This window comes from Carassius auratus, chromosome 21, assembly GCF_003368295.1.
Source record: "Carassius auratus strain Wakin chromosome 21, ASM336829v1, whole genome shotgun sequence".
NCBI lineage: Eukaryota > Metazoa > Chordata > Actinopteri > Cypriniformes > Cyprinidae > Carassius > Carassius auratus.
In genome coordinates, this window is record NC_039263.1 from 23,697,330 (window position 1) to 23,715,096 (window position 17,767).

Genomic DNA, 17,767 nt, shown 5'->3' on the forward strand with positions numbered 1-17,767 from the left:
ACTTTTGTGAGAGAATGAAAATATATTGTGAGAAAACGCAACATTTCTTAAAAAGAAACATAATACTTTGGCTAGAGCGTAAAAAAAATATTTAGGGAGAAAATGCAACGTTTCTTGAGAGAAGTACAATACTTTTGCAGGAAAATGCAAATATTTTGTGAGAAAATGCAATGTTTCTTGAGAAATACAATACTTTTGCAAGAGAATGAAAATATTTTAGAATATAATTGTTTTGTTATGTTAGATTAGTCAAAAGTTAAGACGTTTTTGCACAATATTGGACAAAAAAGCTAAATAAATAATGCAGTGCAGTATGCAGGAAGCAGTTCTTTTTATAAACACATGCAAATCCAAAACATCTGAGAAAACTGAATTTTTGCTGTTTGTTTAATCTCAGTGTCTTGATAGAAAAAACTGAAGGATTGTGGGATTGGAACGGTCTGTCAGTGGATGTGAGTCATTCAGAAGGACTGTAGGTAATGTTAGTGTTCATCCCGAGGGTTTTGACCGCAGACGCACAGGGTTCATGGAATGCTGATGTGTCTTTAAGGTTTGGTCTACCTTTCTGTTTGAAGTTCAAGTGTTTGGAGAAAATGGAAAGAGGTGCGTGTTTTTTTCCACAGAGCGAGACACAGAGTCACCACAGAACCTTAACCAAACCCCTGTCGTATACACACAGAAAATAAATTTCATATTTCATTTCAGAGTCTGCACGTGTAATTCAATTCCCTTAAATGCTGACACATTTTACTAAGATAAACAGAAAGATAGAGAGAACAAAAGACAGAGAGAAATAAGAGGGAATCTCAAAATCAAGAGAGGAAATGAACAAAAAGCATACATTAGATGTTGTGTTATTTGCATTAAGTTGACCTGTTGGGTTTATTTGGATTTACTGTAAGTGCTTAAATTTACCTAGGTGTTTCTTTAAAATGATATAAAATACTGCATGTTCCAAAAACTGTGTGAGCTTCCTACTTAGACAACTTTTTTTTTTTTTGCATCATAGTCACACTTTTTCTAATTATACCTTTCATTTTGGATGAAATCGACAGCATGTATACTTTATAGATAAGACAATCCCAGAATGCATTGGGATGAGCTCAGTGATTTCAGCCGACATGGCAGATGAGTCATTTTAACTGTAAATAATAAACTTAATTTGTGGGGCTTTAATGGAAAATAGTGATATACTGTTAATAGTTCTGTTTAGTTAAAAATGCACTCAATATTTAATATGTTTTCATACTCATTTAATGCTACCATCATAATAAAATGATAAATGATACCCTTTAATTGTAGCAGAGAGTTTTGCATAGGAAAGCACTGTTTGCTTCATTATTATTATTATTATTTTAATGTAAAAACTAAATTCTTGCCTTTGTTGCACAAATAATTACAAAGAAACAGCAAGTAACACATTAAATGTGACATTTTGAGGTGAAAATATATATTTTTTTATAGTGAGTTTCTGCACTGTAGAGCATTCTGAATGTAGACTGTGAAGTCTCCTGCAGCATCTCACTGTTATCAGTTTTAGGTTTGTATCAGATGGAAATATCTCACTCACGGAGGAAAAGGTGATGTTTTTGTGGAAAGTTCTGGTCAGAATGAGGAGTTTGAAGCTCATGTCTCATGACATCATTGAGGGGGTTTCCACAGCACACGTACAGGTCAGCAGAAGTGTGTGTGTGTGTGTGTGTGTGGGAGAATTTCTCAAATCTTACAGACGTGTGGTTGAAATCAGCATGATTCACATGTCACCCATTGCACTCGTCTGCTTGATCTGTATCATCATTCTGTCTCCCCTGACTGAAAGAGAAAATGAGAGAGGAAGAAAGGTATTCAAAGAAAGAAATGCTGAATGTTTAGAGTTTCTCTTTTAAAGAAGGACAACAGCAGCTCTAAAGTCAAGAGAGATGACATGACATAAATCTGCATTCACTACACATTTAACTTCTATTATGTGCTGCATTTCTGAGTGGAATGAAATATTGTGTAGAAAATAAAGTGGGCGGGACTTAATAGTCAGGATGCATTAAATTGATCAAAAGTGACAGTAAAGACGTCATGTTACAAAAATTCAACATGGTTTGGTTTTTCTAAAATTTTATCAAAGAACCCTGAAAAAAATTCCGCAAAAATATTAAGCAGCACAACATTATTCAACATTGATAATAATATGAAGTGTTTCTTGATCAGAAAATCAGCATATCAGAGTGATTTCTGAAGGATCATGTGACATTGAAGGCTGGAGGAATGATGCTGAAAATTCAGGATTTTTTTTTATTTTAAAATAGTTTGAAGAAAAACATTTATTTAAAAATATTTCACAATATTACTGATTTTACTGTGTTTTTGATCAAATAAATGCTGGCTTGATTACAATACAGTAAGAGACTTATTTCAAAAATTTCCAAATAGTCAAGTAAATTACATATTTGTTTACATATTTTGCCATTCAATTGGGTGCTGCTTAAATTTCTAATTGCACATTTAAATATGATTTTGTATGTAAATAGGTGACTAAACTTTCCCAGGCTGAATGAGGGAGAACATTAAAGAAACACTGCACAGATTTTTTGGTTCAGTAGTTTCCAGCATTCCAAATCAAACTTTATAATGGTTCCTCGTGAAAACATAGTTTAAATAATCCATCATTCAATGCTGCAGTTAAGGAAGCTGAACATTTCAAGACCAAGAAACGTTTGCTGTAGGGCCAGATATGGCATTATAATCAAATGGAGAAGTGAAAGGGGAGTTGAATGATGGAGAAAAGGAGAAATGAAGGAGTGAATGCTGACGGAGGGTTGGTGGACAAAAGGAACGCAGGGAAAATGCAGTGGTAGACATGCTTGTTGCTTTTGGCAAAGATCTTAAAGGTCTCCAGACGCTGCCACTGTGTGTGTGTTCACGTCATTGGATGGCTAGGTTTCTGTGGTTGGTTTTTTTGACTCTTGAGAATGGCCAGACACTGCCTGGATCTGTGTGTGTGTGTGTGTGTGTGTGTGAACACCGTCACACGTGTGAGCGTCTGCATGTGGCGATTGCGGTTTCCGCACGGATATTCCGTCGCTCTTGTGGAGCGTTTCATGCAGCTTCGTTAAAATCTTCCGCGATCGCTCCCACAGCGTGAGTCCGTGTTCTAATGCGGATCACATGCGGCCTGATTCCCGTGTCTTGGGCTGATGAGGTCATAAGCAGCTGCGATGATGTCATTTTTAAACAAACCTAATAAGTACAAGTCCTCGAGGTTTGAAACTGTGATTAGACCGGATCGAGTGTGTCTGTGTGGCTGAATCAAACACAAACTGTCATGAACATGTCTGGGTCATATTAAACTCCAAAAAACTGTTTTTAACATGTTTAACCTTTTCTGTATATTCAGAATTACACAAAAGAATGCCATGAAAATTATGTCACCGTGCTAATCCAGAAATTAAATGAAAAAAAAAATGTAAAAAAAAAATAAAATGTCAAATACGTATCATAAAGGTTTCATTTTCTTTAAGCATCATATGTAAGTAGTATTATTAAATTTGAATTTGAATAATTAATATATATATATATATATATATATATGTATATATATATATATATATATGTGTGTGTGTTTATGTTATAGAGTATAATATGTATGTGTATACATTATAGATTATAATATGCATCCTTATAATATTATTATAATTCTAATAATTGTATATGTATTATTATATTATTATTGTGCCTTAATTCTAATATTATTTGTATATACACTGTTAATATATATTATTTAATATTCATCAATGTAATAAAAACATCCTCTCACATTCAAAGGCTTTTATTGCAATAAATATATAAATCATATATATATATATATATATATATATATATATGTATATATATATATATATATATATATATATATATATATGTATATATATATATATATATATATATATATATATATATATATATATATATATGTATGTATCAATCAATCACCTTTATTTATATAGTGCTTTAAACAAAATACATTGCGCCAAAGCACTGAACAACATTCATTTGGAAAACAGTGTCTCAATAATGCAAAATGATAGTTAAAGGCAGTTCATCATTGAATTCATTGATGTCATCTCTGTTCAGTTGAAATAGTGTCTGTTTTAATTTGCAATCAAGTCAACGATATCGCTGTAGATGAAGTGACCCCAACTAAGCAAGCCAGAGGCGACAGCGGCAAGGAACCGAAACTCCATCGGTGACAGAATGGAGAAAAAAACCTTGGGAGAAACCAGGCTCAGTTGGGGGGCCAGTTCTCCTCTGACCAGACGAAACCAGTAGTTCAATTCCAGGCTGCAGCAAAGTCAGATTGTGCAGAAGAATCATCTGTTTCCTGTGGTCTTGTCCTGGTGCTCCTCTGAGACAAGGTCTTTACAGGGGATCTGTATCTGGGCTCTAGTTGTCCTGGTCTCCGCTGTCTTTCAGGGCAGTAGAGGTCCTTTCTAGGTGCTGATCCACCATCTGGTCTGGATACGTACTGGATCCGGGTGACTGCAGTGACCCTCTGATCTGGACACAGACTGGATCTGGTGGCCACGGTGACCTCGGAACAAGAGAGAAACAGACAAATATTAGCGTAGATGCCATTCTTCTAATGATGTAGAAAGTACGGTGTTATGTGAAGTGTTCCGGTTCCAGTTTACCTAATTAATGCAGCCTAAAAATCCTTTAACGGATTTGGATATTAAAAGCATATTAGTATGTTATGTGTATGCCAGGTTAAAGAGATGGGTCTTTAATCTAGATTTAAACTGCAAGAGTGTGTCTGCCTCCCGAACAATGTTAGGTAGGTTATTCCAGAGTTTAGGCGCCAAATAGGAAAAGGATCTGCCGCCCGCAGTTGATTTTGATATTCTAGGTATTATCAAATTGCCTGAGATTTGAGAACGTAGCGGACGTAGAGGAGTATAATGTAAAAGGAGCTCATTCAAATACTGAGGTGCTAAACCATTCAGGGCTTTATAAGTAATAAGCAATATTTTAAAATCTATACGATGTTTGATAGGGAGCCAGTGCAGTGTGGACAGGACCGGGCTAATATGGTCATACTTCCTGGTTCTAGTAAGAACTCTTGCTGCTGCATTTTGGACTAGCTGTAGTTTGTTTACCAAGCGTGCAGAACAACCACCCAATAAAGCATTACAGTAGTCTAACCTTGAAGTCATAAATGCATGGATTAACATTTCTGCATTTGACATTGAGAGCATAGGCCGTAATTTAGATATATTTTTGAGATGGAAAAATGCAGTTTTACAAATGCTAGAAACGTGGCTTTCTAAGGAAAGATTGCGATCAAGTAGCACACCTAGGTTCCTAACTGATGACGAAGAATTGACAGAGCAACCATCAAGTCTTAGACAGTGTTCTAGGTTATTACAAGTAGAGTTTTTAGGCCCTATGATTAACACCTCTGTTTTTTCTGAATTTAGCAGTAAGAAATTACTCGTCATCCAATTTTTTATATCGACTATGCATTCCATTAGTTTTTCAAATTGGTGTGTTTCACCGGGCTGCGAGGAAATATAAAGCTGCGTATCATCAGCATAACAGTGAAAGCTAACACCATGTTTCCTGATGATATCTCCCAAGGGTAACATATAAAGCGTGAAGAGTAGCGGCCCTAGAACTGAGCCTTGAGGTACTCCATACTGCACTTGTGATCGATATGATACATCTTCATTCACTGCTACGAACTGATGGCGGTCATCATTTATTATATAATTTGTGTGTATATAAAACATGATGTATAAATATAATGCATATGCATAATAATATGTATTTTAATAATATTATACATTATAATCCTTGTAATTTCTGTATTTATAGTATTATATAAATAAGAGAATAATTTAATTAATAATTTATACAAGTGACTACAGCTGTAGTATGAGTCAGACATGTTTTCATGAGATTCATCCAATGCGTGTGTGCAGTACATGCACTTGTGTGTGTGTGTGTGTGTGTGTGTGTAAACATGCAAAATGAAATATGGACAGAACGAGGAATCGAGATGTTTTCAAGTACTGAAGGGAACGTGTTGTACTCTGGGCTCCCTACCAGAAGAAGTCTGGGATCCTTCCTCCGTTTTTGTTCATTTGCAGCAGTGCTGTATATCGCCCCCTTCTGTTGACTGGAGCCATTTGAGACTAATTTTTGTTAGAGTGTTGAAACATTTCAAAAGTGTCTATGTGTGTGTGTGTGTGTGTGTGTGTGTGTGTGTGCAGTGTTTTGGCTGTGCACGTCACCACAGGCAGCTGCTCAAACAGTTAGTTCAGACTCCAGAGAGAGATGTGGAGAGCTTTTGGGGAAAAAGACGCTCGTATTTCAATGCTGCTGACAAAGCAATGTCTATTATTCTCTCTCTCCCTCTCTCTGTCCCACATTAATGTGATCAATTTCTCTCAGACACACAGAAATCCTAGAATAGATTTCGTACACCTCTGTTTCTTCTTTCCTCTTGTCTGTTCTGCTCCTCTTCTCCTCGCACGCTATGCAAACAGAAATATTGTGTGTTCAAATCTGGAGTAATGTGGAAAGTCCAAGGGATCGGTTTACAGACCTGATTTATTCCCGTTTCAAATATTTGCAGATGACGGAGAAATAAGTATTAGAGAAGACAGCCGGTTCAGTTTGTACTATTTTTAGATTATGAGCAGAAGAGGATGAGTGTGATTAATAATAGCTTCAAGGGATTTATAAAGGACTATGTATTGTCTAGAACTGCCAAAAGTTTTATTTTAAAGTTAGGGCTCATCTGAATGTGTTTGATGGTGGTGAAATAATAATTAAAAGCTTACTTGTCAATGTAATTTGCTTCGGATAAGAGCTTGTGCTCAAATTAGCACTCAGTGACTATATTTAGTTTATGTTAAGAATAGTAGATTTGTCTGTGTGTGTGTGTTGGGCCGGTTTGAAAGGGTTGAAGTGTGTGTGGATTAAGCAGACTCTGGATTTTGGATCTGAATCTGGTGTCAAGTTCAAACACATGTTTACTCTGGCAAACAATCCAGAGCAACAGCCAGCGAGAAATGACTACAATCATTGTTCCTACAGTAAAGCTTTAGGAAAATGTCACGAGGGACAAAGAGAACAAAAACAGGGAATGAAACCAGGAAAGACACTGATGCTACTTACACTGTTTTTTTTTTTTTTTTAAGAAGACTCTTATGTTCTCCAGTGCTGCATTCACCTGATAAAAAAATCCAGTGAAAACAGGAATATTAAGAAATCCTATTCCAATTTCAAATAGCTGTTTTTATCTAAATATATTTTAACATTTAATTTATTTCCTTGATCAAAGCTGTATTTTCAGCATCATCAATCCAGTATTCAGTGTCACATGATCCTTCTGAAATCATTTTAATAGGCTGATTTGTCAAAAACAGTTGTGCTGCTTCATATTTTTGTGGAAACCATGATGCTTTTTTTTTTTTTTTCTTGTGGATACTTTGATGAATAGAAAAGAGCAGCATTTTGTGAAACAGAAAGTTTCTGTGTCATTATGTCTTTACTGTCACTTTTCATCAGTTTAATGCATCCTTGTTGAATAAAAGTAATTTTTACAATAAAAAAAGCCAAACTTTTTGTGCAAACACAAGAACGAAATGCTAATTTCATTTTACATGCATTTTTGAATATAAGCTATAATTTAATAATCTAATTTGCAGGCACTCATTTGCATGCAAAGTACATGCATAAAGATTCATAATGCAGGCCCATCTGTCTCATTAAAACAATTGTTTTTATTAAATTAAAATCTGTTTTTTGTTGTTGTTTTTTGTTTTTTATTTTTACACAAAGTGTAATATAATGCTCCATGTTGCATTTGTTTATTAAAAAAATATATATATATTATGTCTCCTGGATTTCCCATGTTACGTTATATGGCTAAAGGTAATTGTCATAAAGATAATTCAGTTCAAAAGAACAGCATTTATTTGAGATAGAAATGTTTGTAATGTTATAAATATCTTTACTGTCACTTTTAGTCAATTTAATGCATCCTTGCTGAACATATTTTGCTTAAAGCAGAACTTAAAGCATGTTACCCTGCACCAACGTTTCCCTGAGAACAAAAGTACCCATAATTCTCTCTGTTATGCAGTTTGGAGCTCTGTGTTCAGCTGTTTGCTCGGCTCCAGAAGCGTTTTGTTCTGCAGTATTCTCTGTGGCTCTTGTGTTTGCTGTGCTGACTCTGTCTGGTCACTCTCTCAGCCAAATCTCCACACAGCCTGGAGAGCCTTCTGCACGACTGTCTCTCTCTCTCTCTGTCTCTTTGTCTTGTCTTTCCGTGATGATTTCGATCTCCTTCATTAGATAATCTGTTTGTGTGCTCTAGTCTCTTCATGTTTGACTCTAAACTCGTGTCAGTTCCAGACATTCATCTTCCTGAGTTCACACTCACTTTGCACACATTTTCTCCGCCTGCTTGTACAAGTTTCCTCAGATCGCTGTGGGAAAAATGTGTATTAGCGCGTGTATAACAAGGAAGAATCACCGATTAGACTGATATATGAATCTGACTGGTATAATAAATCAGTGCCATTTAGAAACGGATTGAAATAATAGTATTTTGAAAGTGATGATGCAATGTCAGCTCTTGAATAAATCACACTTTATTAATTCAGTTGCACACACACACACACACACACACACAATAAGTGGAAAAACTCTTAACCCTCAAAATGAACTAAAAATATCACTTCAATTAAAAATCGCTGAATATACCAAAACCAATTGCTGTTATAAACACTCTAACTATAATAACAAGCATTAACAATCAACTTGGCAGTGCATTATGGGAAAGAGTCATTTGTTCATGAAGCAGATTATTGTGGTCATAACCGAAAGGATTGTGTACGTTTTTGTGCATGTGGAAATGAGAGAGAAATGCTCACAAATTATAGTAATTATGGACAAGTGGATTATTGTTTTGCAGTGAGCACATATTGTAAAGTCAGTCAAACACGAATTACCTTTTCAGATGGTAATGGAATGTTTCTCTCTCGTAGTGTGTGTGTGTGTGTGTGTGTGTGTGTGTGTGAGTGTACAGGTGCTGGTCATTGTGCCCTAATTCAATCAGACAGTTTTGGCGTCTGCTCAGGTTCTGACTCAACCCTCTCCTCCCAGACTGTGACCCACTTTCACTGTGTGTGTGTGTGTGTGTTTCCTGTCCTATTGCAACAGGTGTTTCATCCCTTTTCCATACTGTATTCATTATTTTTTCAAAACCCATGGTTATTGAATGAAAGGACACAGCTGTTTCTCTCCTGTTTCTATGCGTGCTTTGAATTTTAGATCAATTTAACATAATGCTGTTTTGACTCTGCTTCATATGAAGACTCATCATATTTGTGCGATTGTTGTCAATGTTTCTTCATGCATTAGTATACAGTTCAATGGTAGGTTTGGCAAACCAAGAACAGCTCTTATTCTTTTCTTCTGTTAACAGTTCTTGGACCTCTGCAGTTTTCCAAACACTTACGAATCGGTCTGAGCAGTTGCTGAAGTAATCGGACTCACTTACTCAACCGCTATATAAAACGAGAATGACTAATTAGTGAACCATATTCCTGCTGACTCTGTGCTGCATTAAAACATCATTTCAAATCATCAGTTGGAAACATAATGAGAACAGAAACATTTATGAATAATATTTACATAATTAATCATATTCAAATTTATGTTTTAATGAATTATAATTAGGGCTGCACGATGTGTCGTTTAAGCATCGATATCGCGATTTACGATCCCACTATAGTCACATCGCAGGATGTGTGATGTAGGCTGTTGTAGTTGATCTGTTATTCATTAACTGTATGGGCCAGCTGCTCCCCGGCCCTTGACGAATGTGATTCATGGATTAATTGCACAGCTTAACCATCATAGAGTGAAAGTTTATCATTTGCATGTGTTTTTAAGTCCTGTCAGTTTAACAGGGCAGAGAGAGAGAGCGCGCGAGAAAGAGAGAGAGAGAGAGAGCGCAAGAAAGAGAGAGAGCGCAAGAGAGAGAACGTGCGAGAGAGATCGCGTGCGAGAGAGAGAGAGCGCGAGAAAGAGAGAGAGCGCAAGAGAGAGAGCGTGCGAGAGAGAGCGCGCAAGAGAGAGCACAGAGAAAGAGAGAGAGCGCGCGAGAGAGAGCGCAAGAGAGATCGCGCGCGAGAGAGAGAGCGAGCGCAAGAAAGAGAGAGAGCGCAAGAGAGAGAGCGTGCGAGATAGATCGCGCGCGAGAGAGAGAGCACGAGAAAGAGAGAGAGCACGAGAAAGAGAGAGAGCGCAAGAGAGAGAGCGCAAGAGAGAGAGAGCACGAGAAAGACAACACGAGCGCTGTCTTGCTCTCTCTCCCTCGCGCATATTAATCAATTGACATGATTGTGTCGATGTTTAAATCATTTAAAATGAGAATGTAAGTGTGCTCGCCCCATTTTTATTTGCAAGAAAAATTAGATTAGATTTCATATCGCAATATATATCGCAAAAAATAAAATATCGCAATGTCATTTTTCCCCAATATCGTGCAGCCCTAAAATCAATTAACATTATTTTATAAATATATATTTATAATTAATTAATTAATTGTGTGTGTGTGTGTGTGTGTGTGTGTATATATGTTATTTTTTTATTGCTAAAATGATAGTACATTATTATGTAAATTATACGTTATTATGCATACATTTTGGAATTATATAAATTATTTTTATCTAGCTCTTTTTTGATACCCTAGCTCTTGCTGGCTCCTTAAAACATTATGGAAAGTAAAAGTAAATCACAATACTTAGTAAATGTTAGTAAATTGTAAGCTGTATAAGATGTAACTCTTTATTAAAGGTGCATTGAATGGACTCTACTTCTTTCCCTCACAGCATCATTGTCATTTGCATCAAATGAATGGGAATTTTGCTACCTCTGCTGGTCTTATTTGTCTCTCACATGGCCTGTAACAAGCACAAGGATGTTTCAGTCCTTCATATTTGTTTGTGCTATTTTTACAGAAGTTCTAACAGTTGATTTCTTTGTTTCCAGGGTGACATCCAGCAGTTGATGATTGTATCGGACTATCGCGCTGCGTTTGATTACTGTGAGCACTACAGCCCCGACTGTGAGGTTCCTGCACCTGAACAGCACCAGAACCAAGACCCAAACACTGATAAAGATGTAAGTTCATACAGTATACTGTTCTTACTCCAAGATTCATTTCCTTTAGCGCTTGAAGAGCAAACCAGCATAGATTCACCTCTGTTGAACTCAAGAACATCTTACCAAAGCTCTTTTAAATCTGAAATCAAAAATAAAATCAGCCAAGCACTTAACAAAGATCCCTTGCCTAAATGGTCAATGATTTAGTGCCAGTGCTGCTCACATTCTCTTCTGTAAATATAGAATCTGGTTTTGGTGTTACAGTTGGCATATCTGACAGCACAAAGCGCTCACTGTCTGAATATTAATACATTTATTCAGCTTTCATACAGTATTTGGAATGGAGTAATAAAACATGCCTCTACTCGTGTGCGTGTTTTTCAGGCGTATTAATTCTTTATGGCTCTTTCCATCTCATCGGAAAAGACCCAGTTGCATGCTGTCTGTTTAGAGTGTATTTTTCCAACCGAACGTATGAGCTCATCAGTCAGAGAAACGAAAAGAGAGAGAGATAGAGGGAGGAGAGGACCTCTCCTGTGCAGTATTGCTGACATACTGTATTAATAATGTACCTTTTTTTTTTAAAGAAAATACATTATTTTGTCACTAAATTAAATGCTAAAGTAATATTCAAGTCTTTCTGTTAAAGTACGACAAGCAAAAATAAAATAAAAAATTTCACATTTATGTGATGAATTAAACTCAGATTTTGCCAGTTGTGCTTTTCTAAGGGATTCGGTGTTAAATCGTGCAGATATATTTAAAAAAGAAAAAGAAAACAAAAAGGTACATTTGTACTGCATTTGAAAAAAAAGTTTTTCCAAATCTAATCTTACATTTATATTTAAAATGTGAAAAATTTAAATAAATAAATTAATTAATCAATTAATAAAAAAACATTATTTTATTAAATAAAATGCTTATTAATTAATATATATATATATGTCTTTCCGTAGAAATATGAGAAGACAAAAATCCCATTTCACATTTATTTGGCAAGATAAGATTTCAAAATTAATGCTTTTCTAGTGTTTTTGATGCTTAAATCACATAGATACTGTATATTACTATATTTAATTCCAGTTAATTCAGGCTGGGTTAACAAAATTGTGTGTTAATAATGTAAAAATATTTAAAGAAAAGTCATTATTTTGTCACTACGTAAAGTCTTTCTTGTAGAAATATTATACATTTAAAATGTGTCAAATGAGTGTTACAACATAAAGATGAGAAGAGATGGACTAAAACCCACAAAAGTCCCATTTTTATTTCATGGGATCAACTGAGTGCTCATATTCTCCATAGTCTCTGTCCATCTGGGTTCACTCAGATGCCAATATCCTCTGAGAGATACGGAGAGAGGAATAGAAGGCATTAAATGAAAGACTGAGAGATTTAGCATGTGAAACAGACGAGAAAATAGTTTAAGCTGAATAACACAGAGATGACCAACCGTTATCAATTGATTCTCTATGGGAGCCGAGCAAAAGGCAGGCTGAAGGGAATTGTGGGACTGACCACGGGGCAAAACAAATGGCTAGAATTTCAAAAAGTGGAGAAATGCTGAATTTAATGCAGACGACAGGTGCAAAATCACACTTTATATTAATGTGACCAATTACACTCTTTGTTAATAGTGCTGGAGTCTCTGGTGGATTCAAAGTTTGCTGTTTATTGGCAAAAACTTAGTTTTTCAGGCACTGGTCAATTTTGAGATTTTTCATGATGTGCTGTTTCAAACTAGTAGAAATAAAACATTCAAAATACTTTTAAAATACTGTTTTATTGCACTTTCTACAGAATATTACAGTCTTTTAGATTTCACTTGCAGTACATACTGTATCTTTAAAGGTTGTTTTCTCAAAATATAAAAGTTTTTGTCCATTTAGCAGCACTTACATACACCAAACTTTCTATATTCTGAAAGTTTTTACTAAGGGGTTTGTTCATATACCAAGTGCCTGATTTTATACAACACGTATTCCTAAAAACATGGAAAAAATTCTTAATTTTTAATAGGCTGTGATTTTTTTCTTGCATGCACCGCAGTTTACAGCTTTAATCCTAACCATAGTCTGAAGGTTTTTACTGAAGGGTTTGTTCTTATATTATTTGCCTGGATTTATGCAATATTTTATTCTCAAAAAACATGGTGAAAATGGGGATCTTTAAAGACTGCGAATTTTTTTACACATCAGGAGTACTTGCATGCACCAAAATGTACAGTTTTTTTAAGGCTGGGTTCACAAATGTCTTGAAATGTTTTCTCAGCTCTAACTCGAGCCCATGACTTTGCTATTGCTAGCTTCATGATTTACCATTTGACATTCAGAAACATAAATGAACAAAACATCACCAAGAATCGAAAAAATAAAACAGTAATATTCGTCAGTAATATTCGTAAAAAGCTTTTCGATCGGAAAAACTGGTGTGGCCAACATATGGTAAAGTTGTGTCTGTAAAATGTAAAATGTAATGATATGCAGGTGACTGCAGCATGTGGTGCGTTCTGGACATCTTTACATCTTTCAGAGCTTTGATGTCAGCATGCTGGCACAGAAACAGCCCTCTGCTGACCTCACGTTCACCTTTTTCAGTTTTGTGTGTGTCAGGAGCTGTAAATCTGAGTGTGGGCGGCAATATGAAAAAACCCTGATTCACCTTTGACCAGCCCTTCAAAAGCCAAGTCTGCCGTTTAACTATCAGCGAAACCTCTTTACAGATGAAAACGTGATGAGTTATCTGTTGCTAATGTGTGGGAATTAAGGAGAGAGAGGCAGAACGGTGAATTCCTTGCGTTCTTCTCTTTCTCGCTAGATAAGAGAGAACATGGATTTCCGCTGGACTCAGTCAGAGGGAATCCCTCCTTCCCTCAGCTCTTTCTTCTCAGAAAATTTGAGTCTGTTAAATCAAGACAGCTGCTTGAATGGTTAAATTAGCACGCTGTGAGAGTACCGTGTATGATCATATGAACATTGTGAACTACCAATGCGCACTTACAAAAGAACTAAGAAAGCTGAAAAGGAGAAAACGCATGCAAACACACAGTATTTTAAAATCTAATAACACTTAGTTTCTACATTTCTCTTCAGAACACAGAGGATGACTACTATTATGAATATCCCTACTATGAGGACATGGACAACGAAAAGAGGGAAGAAACGACAACCGATGAAACGACTGGAACCGAAACTGAAGACCTAACGGTCAGTCTTATTTAAGGATTATTTATGTACTATTGTAGTATTTATTCTTTTTAAATTAGCTTTTATTTTTTAGTTTAAGTTTTGCTTTTGTCATTTTTATTAGTTTTATACACACACACACACACACACACACACACACACACACACACACACACACACACACACACACACACACACACACATATATATATATATATATATATATATATATATATATATTTCTGTTTATATTTAATTGATTGTATTGTAGTTTTTTAATAAATTTTTATTATATTTTGAGTTTTACTTATTTTACTTCATTTTCAGCTTATATTATTTCAGTTAGTTGCCTAGGCTACATCTGTAATTTAATTTTTTCAGTTTTACGTTAATATTCTAATATTTATCTAATATTTTAGTATTACTTTATGTCCGCTTTTTTAATTGTCAAAAATTTAATTTTATAACAAAATAATTCATAATTCATAATAAGGCTAGGTCAAGTAAATATTTTACATTTCATATTTCTAATCCAACATTAATCCATGTCCGTAGCTTATTATTTTCTTCCATAATATGGCATAATTGCTAAAATATATTATTTGATTTAAAAATGTGGAGTGGGACAACAACTCAAAATAAGAATCAATAGTTCAGTTCCCAGCATTAGTCTGTAACTTTAATATTCCTAACTGGGATTCGGTGAATTGAGAGTGAATCAAGAAATCAGTGCATTCATCAAATCATTCATTTTCAACTATTTATTCTAAAGAAGTGTCTCTTTCCTTTGATGACCAGGTGTCTGTTCCGGATAGCGGTCGTGTGGTTACATCGGTTATCAGTGGTGGAACAGGCGGCTCCAGCAGTTCCTCGAGTAGCTCCTCGTCCTCCTCTTCTTCATCCTCTTCATCCTCCAGCTCTACCACGACTACTGGCGAGGAACCGTACGACGGCTACGATGGATATGAGACTGGATATGACACATATTATGACGAGTCGACCTCGGCGCCTGACGGCTCCCGGACCATCAGCATCACTAGCACAGGCACAGGTACCGGCGGAGAAGTGGAGATCGGACTGGCCGGTGAGGTGGATTTGGGACTGGGAGGAGACCTGGACAGGCGGATCATTACATCATCATCATCATCATCATCGTCGTCGTCGTCATCATCATCAGGAGGAGGAGGAGGAAGTGGAAGAGTGCACTCAACTGTCACAGTCATTCACAATGGAACGTCTGGCTCTGTTTCCAGCTCCGGCTCTGGCACCGGCTCTAGCACCAGAGTCATTACTAGCTCCAGCTCCGGCTCCAGCTCCAGCTCCAGCTCCAGCTCCAGCTCTGGAGTCAGCACCGGCTCCAGCTCCAGCTCTAGTTATCCCACGGTGAGTTTAGTTGGAACTAGTTATCCCAAACAGTTTCACTTTTATGTGAGAATTAATAAAGATTTATTAATAATATTATATTATATAATAATGAAGGGTTTAGTATAATGTAATAAGATCATGTTTTACAGGGATCCAGTCAAATTCAGATATAACAGACTTAAAATATATTTTTTTAAATGATATTTAAATGATCTTTTAAAATATTTTATGTATATTTATGTATTTTTCTTATTATTGCAGTTCCTGCATTGTTTTGTTACTGAAGTTTCTGAAGTTTAGTTAAAGTTTTTTACCGACGTGGGATTGAGTCTAATTCAGATATAATAGATTTTATTGGTAACATTAAATAATACCTTTTATTTTATTTAATATATTTTATTTTTACTATGTTTTAAATAAATTTTCTACGTTTTGCAACAAGTTGTTCTTATTACTGCAATTACTGCATTGTTGAGTATAATAGTGCATTAATATCCTTTTTACTGAAGTGGATTTTACTGAACTCAGGAGTTAAGTCGTGTCTTTAATAAAGTTTTGCTTATTATTGCAATTACTGCAACATTCTCTTTTAATCAGAGCCTGTCAGGAACATGTCCAAGTTATAATACATTTCAATTCATAAAAATAGACAATCACCACTTAAAATACTGGGCAAAACCCTAAGAATAAACTATATGTGCTTTTTGGTCATAAAAATAAAAAGTAATCTTATTTTTCTTTGTTTTTGTGATATTCACACATATGAGAATCAATTATTACACACTATTTTCCTATTTAATATTGTAAAGCTGCTTCGACACTATCCATATTTTTAAAAGAGCTATATAAATAAAGTTCACTTGACACACATGGAGTCGTGAATGGTTATGATGTCTGAAGCCTTGTGTTTGTCTGATGTGTAGGTGGATGGTGGTTATGATGATACCCACTACGGCGAGGGTCTTGATCTGACCTATGGAGAGGGATATGAAGAAGGATACGGAGAGGGAGATTATAACGTGGAAGGAGGCGCTAGCAGCAGCAGAACTTCAGTGTCCGTCGGGGGCGGGTCTGTTTCTGTTGGAGGCGGGTCTGTTTCTGTTGGAGGCGGGTCTGCTTCTTCAAGTGGCTCAGTTGGGGGCGGATCCAGCAGTGCTGGGGCCAGTGTGGGGGCGGGGTCTGTTGCCTCCGGTGGGCATGGAGGAATCGGTGGAGAGGCAGATTCCGTCGATATCGACAGGTTCAAGGAGGAATCCATCACGGATTACACTGACGCAGAACTGGAGAAGATGTATGACTATGATGACCTGTACACCGACGGTGACAAAGCACTGCCCGCAGAGACCGACGAGGGCTACGGACAGGTGATCTCCAGCTCCGTCCCACCTCTGTGCTCACCTCATCCAAAAAATTTTCTTTTTTTATTCTTCATGTTGTTTCAAACCTGAATTGGCTTACTTTTTCTTCTCGTTTAACACAAAAGGATAATGTACCTCCCACTCTTTGCAATAAAATTCCCCACTTTGGGTTTCAGACAGGCTTTGAATGACTTGAGGGTGACCTATAGTTTATTTTTGGTTAGAATTGTTCGTTTATTACCTGCTCTATTCCATATTGCGTTTACACTGATATCTACACTGGATCTGGATTGAATTAAATTGAGGTTGTGTTTCCAAAGGTGGATGGACTGAGGGGAGAGAAAGGCCAGAAAGGAGAGCCTGCCATCATTGAACCCGTAAGTGTCACTTACTATATGATACATATGCACTATCCTTTCAAAGTTTTGGCTCAGTATTTAACATGTTCACACCGGGCCTGCATCTACTTGCATTCTGGATTTTTTTCCTGAAGTGGTTTGGCATATCGACAACCCTTTATTGACACAAACCCAAGGAAGTGTAGTCTTGCATTTATTGCATCTTCCGCTCACTTTCACATCCGTCCAATTTTACATTCATGCACCTGTTCGGGCAGCTCAAAAACACATCTTGAAAGACACCTGGATCAGTCGTCTGTTCCGGATGAATGTGGATTCACCCCTG

At 36.3% G+C, this 17,767-nt stretch overlaps 1 protein-coding gene across 1 annotated transcript in view; it reads left to right on the forward strand.

Annotated features, from left to right (window-relative positions):
* The window catches only part of LOC113039139 (collagen alpha-1(XI) chain-like), a gene marked incomplete at its 5' end in the record, with an annotated part of 61,330 nt that overhangs the window by 9,128 nt on the left and 34,435 nt on the right, over nucleotides 1-17,767 (forward strand). The window contains 5 exons of the mRNA XM_026197038.1: nucleotides 11,062-11,193; nucleotides 14,268-14,381; nucleotides 15,159-15,743; nucleotides 16,649-17,089; nucleotides 17,404-17,460. Coding sequence (XP_026052823.1) covers nucleotides 11,062-11,193; nucleotides 14,268-14,381; nucleotides 15,159-15,743; nucleotides 16,649-17,089; nucleotides 17,404-17,460 — 1,329 coding nt within the window. The remainder of the gene's footprint in view (nucleotides 1-11,061; nucleotides 11,194-14,267; nucleotides 14,382-15,158; nucleotides 15,744-16,648; nucleotides 17,090-17,403; nucleotides 17,461-17,767) is intronic.